Here is a 17,832-nt window from a genome sequence, read left to right on the forward strand (position 1 = left end):
TCCCTCTCTGCCTCTTTCTGTCTGTCTCTGTCTCTCTCTCATTCTTTCTCTCATTTCTCTCTCTCCCTCCCCAATTCCCCACCCCACCCCTCTTTTCTCTCCAGGCAGCCTGGTCAGCTTGCCCCGAGCATGGCTTGCTGATGGTCCAGGCATTTTGGTACAGCCACAGCGGGACTCTTGCTGGGCCAGATGGCGACAGCCAACAAAGGTGAGTGCGGTCACTTGGGGGTGCGGAAAGGGTCATCAACCAGCATCCCTTTGAGCCAGACACCCCCCCCCATTTTTCCCTTTGGGGTGAGGGCAGGAAGGTTGTCTGATGTGTTTCAGATTCACAAAGGGGCTCATTTCCCAGCATAGCAGAGTCGGAAGGGACCCTGGAGGTCTTCTAGTCCAACCCCATGCTCAGGCAGGAGACCCTAGACCTTTTCAGACAAATGCTTGTCCAATCTCTTCTTTAAAATCTCCAGTGATGGAGCATCCACAGCGTCTGGTGGCCAGCTGTTCCACTGGTTAATTGTTCTCGCTGTCAAGGAAATTTCTCCTTATTTCTAGGTTGGTTTTCTCAATTAGTTTGCTGCTTCTGCTGCCTTCAGGTGCTTTGGAGAGTAAGTTGACCCCCTCTTCTTCTTTGTGGCAGCCCCCCCCCCCAAATACTGGAAGGCTGCTGTCATGTCCCCCCAAGTCCTCCTTTTCTCCAGACTGGCCAAACCTTTTAGGGCTTGTGGACTTCAACTCCCAGAATTCCTTAGCTAGGCAAGCTGGCTGAGGAATTCTGGGAGTTAAAGTCCACATGTCATCAAAGGGCCAAGTTGGAAGACCCCGGATATAGAATTTGAGAGGAGTGAACTTCAACTCCCAGAATTCCTCAGCCAGCATGCCTGGCTGGGGAATTCTGGGAGTTGAAGTCCACAAGTCATCAAAGGGCCAAGTTTGAAGACCCCTGATAGAGACTTTAAGAGGAGTGGACTTCAACTCCCAGAATTCCTCAGCCAGCGTGCCTGGCTGGGGAATTCTGGGAGTTGAAGTCCACAAGTCATCAAAGGGCCAAGTTTGAAGACTCCTGCTCTGATCATCTCTGTTGCTCTTCTCTTTTCAATTCAGCCTTAAAAGCCTTAGTTGCACCCTTCCAAGCTGGGTTTCAGCCCGTCTTTTAGAGCATGGGTCTTGTGGTCCAAGAGGAGCGCAGCTTTCTGGACTGAGATACCTGTTGCCATGGTGAGGGGGCGGGAGCATCCTTTAGGTCCTTCGGTGTCAAAGAGGAGAGGGTGAAGCTGCACCCAGAGATAATTCCTATAAAGGAGAATATTTGTAGCTGGGGGTTGAAATGTGGGGTCCTTGGTGCTCTCTGAGCTGGGGAGGTTTCCTTGCAGACGTTTCATGACCCAACTAGGGAATATCATCAGTGCTAGAAGGGAGTGGGGTTTGCAGAGGAGGAGGAGGAGAAGAAGAGGAGGAGGAGGAGAAGGAAGAAGAAGAGGAAGAAGAAGAGGAGGAGGAGGAGAAGAAAAGGAGGAAGAGAAGAAGAGGAGGAGGAGAAGAAGAAGAGGAGAAGGAAGAAGAAGGAGGAAGAGGAGGAGGAAGAAGAAGAAGAAGAAGAGAAGATGAGGAGGAGGAGAAGAAGAGGAGAAGGAAGAAGAAGAGGAGAGGAGGAGGAGAAGGAAGAAGAGGAAGAAGAAGAAGAAGAGGAGGAGGAGGAGAAGAGGAGGAAGAAGAAGAGAGGAGGAGGAGAAGGAAGAAGAGAAAGAAGAAGAAGAAGGAGGAGAAGGAAGAAGAAGAGGAAGAGGAGGAGGAGAAGAGGAGGAGGAAGAGAAGAAGAGGAGGAGGAGAAGAGGAAGAGGAAGAAGAAGAGGAGGAGAAGAAGAAGAGGAGGAGGAGGAGGAAGAAGAAGAGGAGGAGGAGGAGGAGGAGAACTGTGCGGTCCTTGGTGCTCTCTGAGCTGGATGGTTTCCTTGCAGACGTTTCATGACCCAACTAGGTTACATCATCAGTGCTCTTCAACTAATGAAACACCTGCAAGAACCCCCCCCCAGCTCTGGGACCCCCAAGGACCCCCCCCATTATCGTTCCTCTTTGGAGATCTGGCAAACGCCAGCAGGGTCTCGTCTTCCAAAGCAGGCTCCCCACCCCCAGCCTTTCCCTGGGGTGGCTGGGAGGCATGGAGGTTGTAGTCCCTCCAAAGAAGGGCACCGCCAGAACGTCCCTCGCATCTGAAAACTCACCTCCTGCCGTTTGGCGAATGCCTGAGCGGTGGGAATTGTCTCCGCGGCAACAGACAAGGCTTAATCGATACGGGAAATTTATCGGTCAATTAATTCCTCCCTCCTGCTCCGTGGATTCTAGCCAGGGCAGGGGCTGAAAAACAGCCGGAGGAGCCAAGAAAACGGACCTGCTAAATTGCCGACCCAAAAGAAAAAGCTTTTAGATCGAGTTTTGGAAGGCGGTCCTTTCTGGAGGGTTAGGAAAAGGCTGAGAGGAGTTACGGAGTGGGAAGGGACCTTGGAGATCATCAAGTCCAACCCCTGTCGCCGATGGCACATGATGACTCCATGAAGTTGCTGATTCTGCCCGGATTGCAGGTGGACTTCAACTCCCATCAGTCCTGGCTGGGGCTGGCTGGCTGGCAGGGAATTCTGGGAGTTGAAGTCCACGAGTCTTAAAGGGGTCAAGGTTAGACCAGGTTCACAGGGAATTCTGGGAGTTGAAGTCCACGAGTCTTAAAGGGGCCAAGGTTAGACCAGGCTAACAGGGAATTCTGGGAGTTGAAGTCCACCAGTCTTAAAAGGGCCAAGGTTAGACCAGGCTAACAGGGAATTCTGGGAGTTGAAGTCCACCAGTCTTAAAAGTGGCCAGGGTTGGACACTCCTGCGTTAGACCAGGCTGGCTGGGGAATTCTGGGAGTTGAAGTCTGCTTGCAGCCCACTTTCTGCCCTTCCCAGCCCACCCTGCTCACCGCACCCATTGGCAAAAACACAGCTCGTTCCAAATTTAAACACGCGTGGGCTAGATGCATGTCAATCACCGGACAATTTAAAGAAAATAATAACATAAAAAGACTCAAAGGGCAGACTCCACAGATTGCTGGGTCTTTTTCTGCTGTCAGTTTTCTGTCTTTCAAATCAGGCTGAAAAAGCTCCACTCCTCTGCCTCTTCCCCGGCCCTCAAGCAGTGGGGATGGATGGGAACGGATCAAGGAGAGAAGCCACCTAGAACTAAGGAGAAACTTCCTCAGTGAGGACAATTAACCAGTGGAACTCCTTGCCTCCAGAAGTTGTGGGTGCTCCATCACTGGACGTTTTTAAGAAGAGCTTAGACAGCCCCTCTGTCTGAAATGCTATACGGCAGTGTTTCTCAACCTTGACAATTTTAAGGCATGTGGACTTCAACTTCCAGAATTCCACAGCCAGCAATGCTGGCTGTGGAATTCTGGGAGTTGAAGTCCACATGCCTTAAAATTGTCAAGGTTGAGAAACACTGCATATACGGTCTCCTGCCTGAGCAGGGGGTTGGACTAGAAGACCTCCAAGGTCCCTCCCAGCTCTGTTATTCTGCTAGTTTGTCTAGCCTGGAATGAGTTAAAATTCGGGTTGGGGGTGACCTGACAGCAGCCTTCCAGTATCCCAGGGGCTGCCCCAAAGAAGAGGGAGTCAAGCTATTCTCCAAAGCACCAGAGGGAAGGACCAGAAGCAACGGATGGAAACTCATCAAGGAGAGAAGCAACCTAGAACTAAGGAGAAACTTCCTGACAGTAAGAACAATTAACCAGTGGAACTCCTTGCCTCTGGAAACTGTGAATGCTCCAATACTGGAAGTTTTCAATAAGAGATTGGAGAGCCATTTGTCTGAAATGGTATGGGGTTTCCTGCTTGAGCAGGGGGCTGGACTAGATGACCTCCAAGGTCCCTTCTGTTATCCAGTCTGCCTTGTTCTAGTCTTTGATAGGTTGGGCAGAAACCGCTTTGAAAAGGGAGAGGGTCTTCCCACAACCTAGATTGGGAGACGGGGGGGGGGGGGACTCTGTAGCCAGCCTGCAAAGCAGTTGTGTGATTTTAGATTAAGATTGGGGTTCCTCGGCCATTTTGGTTTTTCACCTTTTTATTCACGTTTTTGAAGCTTGCCCTGTTGCCTTAAGTCAGCGGTTCTCAACCTGTGGGTCGGGACCTCATTTGGGGTCGAACGACCATTTCACGGGGGTTGCCAAACAATGCAGTCCGCCATTTTTCCCCCCCTTTTCCTTAGCTGTGCTCCTCCCTTTTATTCTATTGGCTTTTGAAAGCCAATAGAAGAGACTCTCTTGAATAGAGTCTAATTCTATTGGCTTTCCAAAGCCCATAGGAATTGTCCAGGCTGTCTCTGCCCTGCTGAGCCCGCCAAAAGTCCCATTCTGCAAACGGTGCTGCACCAGTTGAGTAGTCCTCGACTTACGACCGGTTGAGTAGTCCTCGACTTACGACCGGTTGAGTTCGTGGCATTAAAAAGGTTGAGAACCACTGCCTTAAGTCTTATTGCGCCGGTCGTATAAGTCGGTTGAATAAATAAAACGCACCTGGTGGTCAACTTAATGACAGTGCATTTAGTGACCTCTTGACGTGAACAACGGCACAGAAAAAATGTCACTCTCGTGGCCCTTTTTCGCCCTTAACGACCGCCGCAGCAGCCCCACGTGGCCACGTGGTCTCCATTCAAGGCGCTCGGCAGCTTGACTCGCATTTATGACGGTCACAACCTCCCAGAGGGGCATGCCACCCCCTTTTGCGTTCTCCTGACAAGCAAAGATGGTGGTGGTGGGGAAGCCGGATTCGCTTAACGACCGTCTGGCTAACTTAGCAACTGTACTGCTTCGCTTAATGACAGCAGCAGGAAAAGTCGTAAAAAGGGGCAGCGGAGGACAGTTGAATCGGTCTCCCTGCCTGTGGGGAGAGGGTCAGACTAGATGCCCTCATGATCCTTTCCACCTCTGCCCCTTGGTGGTTCTTCGACCAGGGCCCTCCACCTTCCACGGGGGGGGGACCTTGGATGCCTAATTCAGTGGGGGGGGCTTGTTGGAGGGGGCAGCCTGGCTCACCCAGCTTTCCTCTGCCCCCCCCCCCGCTCCTGCTGCTTCCCCAGGCTCCAACCCCAAAGTGGGGGGTGTCCGTTTCTCCCCGACTCAGACGGTGACGGTGGAGGGAAGCTCCAGCCACGTCCACTTTGATGAGAAGCTTCACGACTCCGTGGTGATGGTCAGCCAGGAGAAGGACGGGGACTTCCTGGTGAAGGTGACCCTGGGGGGGGGAGGGACCTGGGGAGGGGCTGGATCCTTTTCTCTCTGGTTCGGCCGTCCTTCCTCCCTCCCTCCCTCCTTTTCTCTCTCTCCCTTCCTTCCTTTCTCTTCCCTCCCTCCCTCCTTTTCTCTTTTCCTCCTCCCTCCCTCCCTCCTTTCCTCCCCTTCTCTTTCCTTCCTTCCTTCCTCCCTCCCCTCCTCCCTCCCTTTTCTCTCTTTTTTCCTCCCCTCCCCTTCTCTTTCCTTCCTTCCTCCGTCCCTCCCTTTCTCTTTTTTCCTTCCTCCTTCCTCCCTCCCTCCTTTCCTCTCCTTCTCTTTCCTTCCTTCCTCCCTCCCTCCTTCCATCCTCCCTCCCCTTTCTCTTCCTTCCTCTTTCCCTCCATTTCTTTCATTCTTTCTTCCTCCTTCCCTCTTTCTCTTTTTTCTCCCTCCTTCCTTCCCTCCCTCCCTCTTCTCTCTCTCTTCCTTCCTCCTTCCCTCCTTTCTTCCTCCCTCCGTCCCTTTCTCTCCCTCCCTCCCTCCCCCTGTAATTTTCCACCATCTCCCTGGTCTGCAGCTCATCCCTTTCCCTTTTTCCCACCCACCCCCTCCCTCCAAGTCTAATTGCTTCTAATTGCCCTATTTGGGATGCAAAAAACAATTATCCCGACTTTCTGATTGCCACAGCTGCCTCGGCTCTTTGCTGTTTTGGGCCTAAAAAAAAATCCAGGGGAGGGGGTGGAACAGGCTGGGGGAGGGGCAGCCGATTTCCCCCCCCCCCTTCGCCTCTGAAGCTTCATTTCGTCCTGTTCGATATTAGGTGGGGGGGAAGCTGTGGTTTTCCACATCGGATATTCAAAGGCGATAGAATATTTATGAGGCTCGATCTGGCTCCGCTTTGCAACCTGGTGCAGAATTGATGGATCCCCGGGGAGGGGCTTATTTATTTATTTTATTTATTTGTGAGACTTATATACCGCTTTTAAGTGCAAGCACTCTCTAAGCGGTGTACACCAGTAAGCAATGTGTATATATATATATATATATATATATATATATAATATATATATATATATATATATGTAAGGTCTTTGGTTGTTCGGGTTTTCTCCCGCGTGACCGCGTGACCACACAGGATGTCACCACCACACATCCACGCAAAAAGCAAACCCAAAGCCACACCGATGATGAGGCACGACCACAAACCAGAAGCCAGACCAGAGCTGCATCATTAGCCACTTTAAAGCCCTCCAATCCATACATGAAGCAAACTGACACCCTCCATGAAAATGAGGCACGACCACAAACGCGAAGCCAAAAAATAGCAAGGCAGCCCAAAATCTTAAACCCCTCTGCAACTCAGACTAACCTGAGCACAACCAAACAGAACACTCCCCCAGCCAATCAGAGCACAGCCAACCCCCCAGCCAATCAGAGCACAGCCAAGCCCCTAACCAATCAGAACACACCTCCACCCAATCAGAACACAGCCAAGCTCCCACCCAATCAGTTCATACCCCCACTGGCAGTTAAAAGGAAGAAACAGCTAAGACCACACATTGCTGCTCGAAGCACGAAGCTGAAAACACCAGCCTGAAGATGACGAATGGGACTTCGTCGAAACGTCGCCAAGACACTTCCAATTTTACGCGGGAGAAAACCCGAACAACCAAAGACCTACATACAAACACCCGTGAAAACCTCAGAAACATATATATATACATATATATATATATATATATATATATATATATATATATATATATATGTTTTCTGAGGTTTTCGCGGTGTTTGTATGTAGGTCTTTGGTTGTTCGGGTTTTTCCCGCGTAAAATTGGAAGTGTCTTGGCGACGTTTCGTGAAAACCTCAGAAAACATATATATATATATATATATATATATATATATATATATAATATATAATATATATATATATATATATATATATATATGTTTTCTGAGGTTTTCGCGGGTGTTTGTATGTAGGTCTTTGGTTGTTCGGGTTTTCTCCCGCGTAAAATTGGAAGTGTCTTGGCGACGTTTCGACGAAGTCCCATTCGTCATCTTCAGGCTGGTGTTTTCAGCTTCGTGCTTCGAGCAGCAATGTGTGGTCTTAGCTGTTTCTTCCTTTTAACTGCCAGTGGGGGTATGAACTGATTGGGTGGGAGCTTGGCTGTGTTCTGATTGGGTGGAGGTGTGTTCTGATTGGTTAGGGGCGTGGCTGTGCTCTGATTGGCTGGGGGGTTGGCTGTGCTCTGATTGGCTGGGGGGTTGGTTGTGCTCTGATTGGCTGGGGGAGTGTTATGTTTGGTTGTGCTCAGGTTAGTCTGAGTTGCAGAGGGGTTTAAGATTTTGGGCTGCCTTGCTATTTTTTGGCTTCGCGTTTGTGGTCGTGCCTCATTTTCATGGAGGGTGTCAGTTTGCTTCGTGTATGGATTGGAGGGCTTTGAAGTGGCTAATGATGCAGCTCTGGTCTGGCTTCTGGTTTGTGGTCGTGCCTCATCATCGGTGTGGCTTTGGGTTTGCGTTTTGCGTGGATGTGTGGTGGTGACATCCTGTGTGGTTTTTGTGAGTGTGGGTCTGGTATCATTTTTTGTATTAGGGAGTCGTTTGTCAATAAGGGCGGGTTTCCAAATGGCTGGTAGGCGGGAGGTATCATCTCGCTTGTTCATGCTGTGTGGGCGTTTTTCTATCTCGATGGCTTCTCTGATTATTCTGTTATTAAAATGTTCACTTTTGGCAATGGTTCTGGTATTTTTAAAGTCAATTTCATGTCCTGTGGCTTTAAGGTGTTGGACCAGGGAAGATGTTGGTTCCTCTTTTTTGACTGAGTTCTTATGTTCTTCAATGCGTGCACTTATTCTTCTGTTGGTTTGTCCGATGTATGTGGTGGGACAAGTGGTGCATGGGATTTCGTATACTCCTTGATTTTCTAATTCAATTTTATCTTTGGGGTTTCTAAGGATGGTGGATATTTTTCTGTTTGTGCAGAATGCTGTTTTGATGTTGTGTTTATGGAGGATCTTACTGATTCTGTCTGTGGTGCCTTTTATGTATGGGAGGAGGGCTTTGCCGTTTTCTTGTTCTTTGTCTTGGATTTTAGTGGGGGTTTCTTTTTGGATTAGGTTTGTAATCTTATTTCTATGGAATCCATTGGATGTTAGTACATTGGTGAGAGTGTGTAGTTCGGGTTTTAGGTGTTGTTCGTCAGCTAAGCGTTTTGTTCTGGAGATGAGTGTCTTGGCTACAGAGTTGATCTGTGCTGGGTGGTGGTGTGAGAGAGCGTGCAGATAGCGGTTTGTGTGTGTTTTCTTCTGGTAGATGGTGTGTCCTAGGGAGCCATTGGATTTCTTGTAGACTAAGACATCCAGGAAGGGAAGTTGGTTGTTAGCTTCTGTTTCCATGGTGAACTGTATTTTGGGGTGTAGGCTGTTGAGGTGTGTGAGGAAGTTGTCCAGTTTTTCTTTCCCATGTGGCCAGATTATGAAGGTGTCGTCTACGTATCTGAGCCAGAGTTTGGGTTTGTGATCCGATTTTTCTAGAGCTTGGGTTTCAAAGTGTTCCATGTAGAGGTTTGCAATGACAGGTGAGAGGGGTGATCCCATGGGTGCTCCTTCTGTTTGTTTGTATTTTTGTCCATTATAGATGAAGTATGTGTTGGATAGGCAGTGGTTGGTCAGATCTAAGATGTGTTTGGGGGGGTTATATTTGTTTTGGATAGCTGTCAAGGCTTCTTTGATAGGCACTTGGGTGAAGAGGGATATGACATCAAAGCTCACAAGTAGGTCGCTGGGCTGTAAGTTTTGTTTCTTTATGATCTCTATAAAGTGGAATGAGTTTTTTTACGTGTGAGGTGATGGATTCTGCATAGGGCTGTAGTTGTTTGGCGAGAAATTTGGCTAGGTTTTGTAGAGGTGAGCCTATGGAGCTGACTATAGGTCTGAGTGGGATTCCTTCCTTGTGTATCTTGGGGAGACCATAGAGTTTGGGGCATCTGGATGATTTCTCTCTGGGAATGATTCTTTGCTGGATCTCTTCGCTAATGGGAGAGGCTTTTATTTTGGATCTGGTGGTTTTTTCCAGGTAGGTGGTGGGATCTGTATTTAGGGGTTTGTATGTGGAGTCTTGGAGTAGGTTGGTTAATTTGGTTTGGTAGTCAGATGTGTTCATAACCACCGTGGCGTTGCCCTTGTCTGCTGGTAGGATTATTATGCTGGTGTCTTCTTTCAGGTTACGTAGTGCTGTCTGTTCCTCTTTGGGTAAGTTGCTTTTGGGTGGCTTGCTGGTACAGAGGATGTTGGTGATTTCGAGTCTGATTCTGTTAGCATCGTCGGGGTTGATTTTGGTCAGGCTGGTTTCAACTCCATATATATATATTTACATTGCCCCCAACCATTTGGGTCCTCATTTTACCTACCCCGGAAGGATGGAAGGCTGAGTCAACCTTGAGCCGGTGAGATTTGAACCGCTGACCTGCTGAACAGTCAGCTAAAGTGTTCTGCAGTACTGCACTCGAACTGCTGCGCCACCTCGGCTCTTCTTATGGGCTTCAGAGGGGGAGGGGGAGGCAGCAGCCTCACAGGGATCTGTTGGGGGAGAGCAGAAGTAGGCTCTGGGGGGGGTTATTGAGCCTCGGTTGGTTGGAGAAGCCCACCCACCCCACTTCCTTGATAGACCCAGGAGTCTCCAACTTTGGCCCCTTTAAGACTCGTGGACTTCAACTCCCAGAATTCCCCAGCCAGCCACGCTGAGGGGAAAGGGAGAGGTTTCCAAGCTGAGCCAGGCTGGCTCAGGAATTCTGGGAGTTGAAGTCCACCAATCATGAGGAGGCCAAAGTTTTCCCCATGCTGGCTCAGGAATTCTGGGAATTGAAGTCCACGAGTCATGAAGCGGCCTAGGCCTAGGCCAGAGGTAGGCAACCTTGGCTCTTTTATGACTGGTGGACTTCAACTCCCAGAATTCCTGAGCCAGCATGGCTCAGCTTGGAAACCTCTCCCTTTCCCCTCAGCATGGCTGGCTCAGGAATTCTGGGAGTTGAAGTCCACAAGTCATGAAGGGGCCAAGGTTGCCCACCCCTGATCTAGATTATCATTTTAAAATCCACTTTCTAATCCCCATCTTGGCTAAGTTTCTTTCTCTTCTGTAACCTTTTCAAATCCACTTTGTCTACAATAATAGCAGACAGCCTCAAAAGCAATTTCTGAGTGCGTCGTTCCCCAGTCGCCCTCACTGCATCCAAAATTAGAGCATTTTGCTCCGTTCCGTATTAATGGGGTTGAGTTCAAGTGTTCTTCTCCCTTACTTAAATTCTTTATCGTTGTTTCCGGTTCCATCAAGCACCCAGCCTTCAAAGTCCCATCTTAAAATGTTTTTTTTTTCCCCTGAACAAAAGAATTTTCCCATGGGAAGAATTGATTTCAAAATCTTTACAACGTTTTTTTTGTTGTTTTTTTAAAAAAAGAATCCAGAACAACATTTTCCCACGGGACGGATTCTTGTAAATAAGTTCACAATCTTATTTCCAAATCCATCTGGACCCCTAAGTCGGTTTTCCTAAATTTTTGACATAGTTTTTGAAGCACGCCTGCCTTTTGGTTGACAAGGCAAACTCAGCCTTCGTTTCCTCCTGTCTCGAAGTCTTTGACATCCAATTTGTGCTTGAGGGAGGGAAGAGATTTGCAGAGTAAAGTTGTCGAGGGGTCTGGCTTTTTTTTTTCTTTTTTAAATCTGTTTTTCTCTTCTGACTGAATAAATGGCTTGTTTTCTTGGCCACCTTCCCTTCCTTTTTTTTTTTCTGCAAAGCAGAATCCTTGTAATTTAATGAATGCAGCCCTGCTGGAGCCCATTATGGTGCCTTGTGTTGCTAGCCAGCCGTTTCTAAAACGTGTTGGAGCATTCACCGCTTCTGGAGGCAGGCTGTTCCACTGGTTAATTGTTCTCCCTGTCAGGAAGTTTCTCCTTAGTTCCAGGTTGCTTCTCTCCTTGATGAGTTTCCATCCATTGCTTCTTGTCCTGCCTTCAGGTGCTTTGGAAAATAGCTTGACTCCCTCTTCTTTGGGGCAGCCCCTGAGATAATGGAACATCGCTATCCTGTCCCCCCCGACGTCCTTCTCTTGATTAAACTAGACATCCCCAATTCCAGCAACCATTCCTTATATGCTTTAGCCTCTGGTCCCTTAACCATCTTTGTTGCTGTCGGGCCTTGTGTGTCTATACAGGAAGTCCTTAAGTTACAGCAGTTCATTTAGTGATCATTTGGAGTTACAATGGCACCAGAAAAAGTGACTTATGAACCTTTTTACACTCTTGTTCTCCTGTTTGAGCAGGGGGCTGGACTAGAAGACCTCCAAGGTCCCTTCCAGTTTCTATTCTATTCTATTCTTATTTCTATTTCTATTATCCTATCCTATTCTATCCTGTTCTATTAATTGGCAGCCGTCCTTCAAAATGATTACTCTTAAACAGGGGTTTTGGGGGAAAGTGATCTAAGTTAACCAATTTAAATTTTAATTCTTTGTGAGAGTTGATTGAGAGTATCAGACAAATTAATCAGGGCTGACTTCAGATGTCGCCTGGAACATATTCGGAGCACGCTGTAACTGAATTCTCATTTTCTCTGTCTCCCTCGGGGGATTTTGAAGAAAAAAAAAAAACACCGCCGGCTCAATTTTGCCAGTGTAGATTTATGACACAATAGCCCATTTAAAATTGAGTCCTTCCAGAGCCGTACTTCTCCGCCTAGACGTGGGCCTGTGATGGGATTAAACCCATTACAGAGAAGCCACATCTGGGTTGATGATTGATTTGAAAGTGTCTGCATTTATAATATTTGATCCGTGCTTAGGCCGAGCAGCATCAGAATGAGGGTTAACAACAATGTCAGGTCCAATTTCCGTTTACAGTCTTCCAGAGAAGCCTCTCCGATTATAACCAAGTTGGTCCAGTGGCCGTGATTCAACCTTTTAAGACACCTTTGGCCTGGATGATGGAAGTCTTCTTTGGCATACAGGCAGTCCTCTACTTAATGACCAGAATTGGCTGGCTGGGGGATTCTGGGAGTTGAAGTCCACATGACTTAAAGCGGTCCAGGTTGAGAAACGCTGCCTTACAGCAGAGGTCCCCAACCTCGCCCACTTTAAGACTTGTGGACTTCAACTCCCAGAATTCCTCAGCCAGCCAAGCTGGCTGAGGAATTCTGGGAGTTGAAGTCCACAAGTCTTAAAGTGGGCGAGGTTGAAGACCCTTGCCTTACAGCAATAAAGTAGACCCCTGGGCTTCTTGCAGTGGCTGTTTTCTGACATTTTCTGAAATAGTTTACTCTCCGATGACTTCAAGAGGCAAAGGTCTCCTGGGAATATTCTGGAAAGACTCCCCAGAGGGTTTTTTTTTCCCCCCTCTCTGGCTTATTCTGCAGGCTTGCGTGTCGCCCAGTACTCTTTTACGAGAAGCCGAGAGAGGCAGCTAAATAAAAGTGGAATAAATGCAAGAAAAGACTTGTGCACAGATGCCTCTTCTCTCTGCGTGACTCAACTCAGCTAAGCAACCACTTGATAAGGAGTTGCTAAATTCTAGGGGAAGAAAACACGTGGAGCAAAAGATGGAATCGCATGCAAAAAAAGGGGCTGGGCTGAACTATGTTTCCCCCCCCTTTTTTTTTTAATTGTCTGTCTGATTTATTCGCCAGGTTTTTCATCCTCCTTTGATTATTTTATCTGGTTATGTTTCGCTTTAAGAATCCTCTGCATTTGCTGGATCACTTGTCTGCCGTCAAATCCTCACTTTGCTTCTCCCAATCAGGTCGGCTTCCTCAAGATCCTGCACAAATACGAAATCACATTCGTCCTGCCTTTTGTGCAGCTCCTGGGGAAGGAAATTTGTCCGGCACCTCTCTCGAACCTGCATCTCAAGGTGACCAACATCGCCCCGGTATCTGAAGGTACGTTCTCTCGGCTTTTGGGGAAGAAAGCGTTCATGCCGCTTTATAACGCCTGGGTAAGGCCACCACTTGGAATCCTGCCTCCTGTTTTGGTTGCCACGGTGTAAAAAAAAGATGTTGAGACTTTAGAACAGTGGTTCTCAACCTTTTTAATGCTGCGACCCCCAACCGGTCGTAAGTCAAGGACTACTCAACTGGTCGTAAGTCGAGGACTACTCAACTGGTGCAGCACAGAATGGGACTTTTGGCGGGCTCAGCAGGGCAGAATTAGACTCTATTCAAGGGAGTCTATTCTATTGGCTTTCAAAAGCCAATAGAATAAAAGGGAGGAGCACAGCTAAGGAAAATGGGGAAAAAATGGCGGACTGCGTTGTTTGGCAACCCCCGTGAAATGGTCATTCGACCCCAAATGGGGTCCCGACCCCCAGGTTGAGAACCACTGCTTTAGAAAGAGTGCAGAGAAGAGCAACGAAGATGATCAGGGGGGACTGGAGGCTAAAACATACAAGGAACGGTTGCTGGAATTGGGGATATCTAGTCTAATGAAAAAAGGACGAGGGGTGACATGATGGCAGTCTTCCAGTATCTCAGGGGCTGCCCCAAAGAAGCTATTCTCCAAAGCGCCTGAAGGCAGGACAAGAAGCAATGGATGGAAACTCACCAAGGAGAGAAGCAACCTAGAACTAAGGAGAAACTTCTTAAGGGTGAGGACAAGTAACCAGTGGAATGACTTGCCTCTGGAATCCCTACGTAGCCACAAGTGAATTAAGTCCCCCCCCTCCTGTTGGCCCTTATCTTACTCTTAACCTGTGTTAAGTTTCCCGGGCAGAGACTTTAAACTATAAATTTAATTGGTCCTTCACACTTGACAAGATGGGAATGAAAGGAACAAGGGAAGGAAGGAAAGAAGGAAGGAAGGAAGGAAGGGAGGGAGGGAGGGAGGGAGGGAGGGAAGGAAGGAAGGAAGGAAGGAAGGAAGGAAGGAAGGAAGGAAGGAAGGAAGATAAGGGATCAGAATCCAGGGGAGGTGGAGTCAAAAGTGGGGTCAGCCTAGAATCCTGACGTAGCCACAAGCAAATTAAGTTCAACACACACCCCAGAATTCTGTGGACTCTTAGCACATGTTATTTTATTTTATTTATTTTATTTTTAAAATTTATAAGCCACCCCACTCCCGGAGGACTCTGGGCGGCTAACAATAAAAAACACATAAAACATAACAAAACAAACAATACAATAACATTCATCCAGGGGTCAGATTTTATAAACCCCAGGCCTGCCGGAAAAGCCAGGTCTTAAGTAGCTTACGGAAGACCAACAGGGTGGGAGCGGTCCTAATCTCCGGGGGGGGGGAGCTGATTCCAAAGCGTGGGCGCCATCACAGAGAAGGCCCTCCTCTGCGGCCCCGCCAAATGGCACTGCTTGGCCGACGGGGCCCGAAGGAGGCCCAGCCTGTGGGATCTAACCGGACGTAGGGAACTATGAGGTAGTAGGCACTCTCGCAAATAACCTGGCCCTGAGCCATATAGGGCTTTAAAGGTAATGACCAACACCTTGAATTGGACCCGGAGACCAATAGGCAACCAGTGCAGCTCACGGAGGATAGGTGTAGCGTGGGTGTATCGAGGAGCACCCACTATCACTCGCGCGGCTGCATTCTGGACCAACTGTAGTCTCCGAATACTTTTCAAGGGTAGCCCCATGTAGCCATGTTAACATGAGTTGGGAAGATTCCTGCACAGAGGCTTTAAGCAACAAAAATTCTTTCCATTGAACCTTCATAGCTGGCCTGTCCCTCCTGACAGTCGTCTCATAACATTTTCCCTCTTCTGTGCTTCTCTTTCTCCTTTTAAGGACTCTTTTGGGGAGGGGGGGGAGAGCATTTTGCATTTTGCCTCGCCGAGTTCCCCCAGTTGCTCTTTGGAGGGTCCTTTGATGCAGCGGGCGGGTCGCCCTTTCTTTGTCTCCCAGGCTACAGGGTCAGTTGCGAGTACGTGGCCCACAAGGAAGGTGTCCTGCATGAAGAGATGGTCCTTTGCAGCGAGACTAACCACAGTGCCAGCATCAAAGTTGTCGTGCAAGCCCGGGTGATGGGTAAGGGTCTGCCTGTTCTTGCCCCCAGGCTAGGCATCCCCTTCTCCCTCCCTCCCTCCCTCCCTCCTCCCCTTCACTTTCCTGCCTCTTTGCATTTCCTCTCTGCACCTCCCGAGGGTCTGGTTTAATATCCTGCCGACAATGTCCAGGAAATTAAACTCAGCCTGCGGGCGTCTTTGAACACATCCCTGGGGTTGAATTAATCTGCCAGGCTGAAGGTGATATGATCTGAAGCCCTCAATGTCAAGCTTAAAGGAGATGTTGAGACTCTGCAAAGAGTGCAGAGAAGAGCAACTAGGACAATCCAAGGCCTGGAGAGTAAAACATACGAACGGCTGCAGGACTTGGGAATGGCCAGTCTAGAGAAAAGAAAGGACGGGGGGGGGGGACATGATAGCAGTAGTCTAGTATTTGAGGGGCTGCCACAAAGAAGAGGAGGGGGTCAACTTAATGTCCAAAGCCCCTGAAGAAGGCAGGACAAGAAGCAATGGATGGAAACCCATCAAGGAGAGAAGCAACCTAGAACTTTCTTGACGGGACAAATAATCGGCAGAACAGTTTCCTCCAGAAGTTGTGGGTGCTTCATCAGTGGGGGCTTTTAAGAAGAGACTGGACAGCCACTTGTTTCAAATGGCATATAGCAGGGGTAGGCCACCTTGGCTCTTTTATGACTGGTGGACTTCAACTCCCAGAATTCCTGAGGCAGCATGGGGGAACTATGGCCCCCTCATGATTCGTGGACTTCAACTCCCAGAATTCCTGAGCCAGCATGGGGGAACTATGGCCCCCTCATGATTCGTGGACTTCAACTCCCAGAATTCCTGAGCCAGTATAGGGGAACTATGGCCCCCTCATGATTCGTGGACTTCAACTCCCAGAATTCCTGAGCCAGCATGGGGGAACTTTGGCCCCCTCATGATTTGTGGACTTCAACTCCCAGAATTCCTGAGCCAGCATGGGGGAACTTTGGCCCCCTCATGATTTGTGGACTTCAACTCCCAGAATTCCTGAGCCAGCATGGGGGAACTTTGGCCCCCTCATGACTCGTGGACTTCAACTCCCAGAATTCCTGAGCCAGCATGGGGAACTGTGACCCCCTTATGACCTGTGGACTTCAACTCCCAGAATTCCTGAGCCAGCATGGGGGAACTATGGCCCCCTCATGACTCGTGGACTTCAACTCCCAGAATTCCTGAGCCAGCATGGGGAACTGTGACCCCCTTATGACTCGTGGACTTCAACTCCCAGAATTCCTGAGCCAGCATGGCTCAGCTTGGAAACCTCTCCCTTCCCCTCAGCATGGCTGGCCCAGGAATTCTGGGAGTTGAAGTCGACGAGTCATAAAAGAGCCAAGGTTGCCTACCTCTGGTCTAGGGTCTCCTGCTTGAGCAGGAGGCTGGACTAGAAGACCTCCAAGGTCCCTTCCAGGTCTATCCTGATATGGATACAGACAGGAGACAAGGCATCGGGGTATGGTTAAGCTTTAAGACAAGCCATAAAACTGCGGCCCCCAACCTTTTGGGCACCAGGGACCGGTTCCGTGGAGAGAGGTTTTCCCACAGACCGAAGGGGTGTGTGGTTTCGTGTGCTGCTTGCATCCCGTGGATGAGGCCTTCCTTCTTTGTGCGGATCGGTTTCTGGCATGCCGCGGCCCAGTTCCAGTCCACGGCCCGGGGGCTATCCACCTGGGGATGCTTGCAGGGACTAGATCTTGTTGAGCAGAAATGGATCTCTACCCCGGCTTGCCAGCTGCAGTGACCACACACACACACACACACACGGCTCTCTGCCTGTTTCCTCTCCACTTCACACATGCGCTGTTCCCTTGTCTTGCAGACCGACACCACGGCACGCCGATGCTCCTGGAAGGCGTGAAGTGCATCGGAGCCGAAGTGGAATACGACTCGGAGCAAAGCGAGTGGCAGGGCTTTGACTAACCAGGATTCGCCCCCTTCCTGCTGCAGACTCCAGCACCTTCCCGGGGTTCTCTACCTATATAGATATATATAAATATATATATACACACACATATATATATATTTTCCGGTTAAGCTTGAAATAAAAAAAAAAAAACGCCATCTTCGCTGCCCGCTAGCTGCCAGGTTCAAGCGCTCTTGTGATGTGCCGGTCCGATGACGCTCGTCTTGTGGGTCCTGTCTACCACCACCACCACCCCCACACACACCGTTACAACTACAATTAAACTCGTAGGTCGTGCTTTGGACGCTTAGGAGCGCGGATCCAGTTCTGCAACCTCCGTGCCGTGGATGGTGCGGCTCAGAGCATGCCCCGTCCGACGGCCGTAACGCTCCTTGAATTCAGCCGTGCTGTTTTTTGTTTCGATTTTTAATTCTGCCTGGTTTAGCAAAGTCGGATGGCTACGGAGGGTTTTCTGCAACTGTGTGGTTTGCAAAACGGAGGGGAAAGCCAGCTGACCGGATGTTTTACCATTTAGAGCAGGGGTCTGCAACCCCCGGGCTGAGGCCTGTTCGGAACCGGGCCGTGCAAGCAGCGGGTGAGCGTGTGCTCGCCCGCAGCTCCATTTGCGTGAGCGGCAGGTGCA

The 17,832-nt window shown here is 49.2% G+C and overlaps 1 protein-coding gene across 5 annotated transcripts in view; it reads left to right on the plus strand.

Moving 5' to 3' along the window:
• Positions 1-17,347, plus strand: part of CUNH20orf27 (chromosome unknown C20orf27 homolog) — a 30,558-nt gene extending 13,211 nt beyond the window's left edge. For 3 of the 5 annotated variants that reach the window (XM_039333891.1, XM_039333893.1, XM_039333892.1), the window contains exons 2-6: positions 105-208; positions 5,107-5,255; positions 13,037-13,175; positions 15,147-15,269; positions 17,106-17,347. In XM_039333891.1, coding sequence (XP_039189825.1) covers positions 190-208; positions 5,107-5,255; positions 13,037-13,175; positions 15,147-15,269; positions 17,106-17,206 — 531 coding nt within the window. In that variant the 5' untranslated portion in view covers positions 105-189 and the 3' untranslated portion in view covers positions 17,207-17,347. The remainder of the gene's footprint in view (positions 1-104; positions 209-5,106; positions 5,256-13,036; positions 13,176-15,146; positions 15,270-17,105) is intronic. The other 2 variants (XM_039333894.1, XM_039333890.1) reach the window with 2 other exon arrangements.
• Positions 17,348-17,832: the final 485 nt, after the last annotated feature.

This window comes from Crotalus tigris, unplaced genomic scaffold, assembly GCF_016545835.1.
Source record: "Crotalus tigris isolate CLP2741 ecotype Arizona unplaced genomic scaffold, ASM1654583v1 scf7180000024513.1755786, whole genome shotgun sequence".
Classification (NCBI taxonomy): Eukaryota; Metazoa; Chordata; class Lepidosauria; order Squamata; family Viperidae; genus Crotalus; species Crotalus tigris.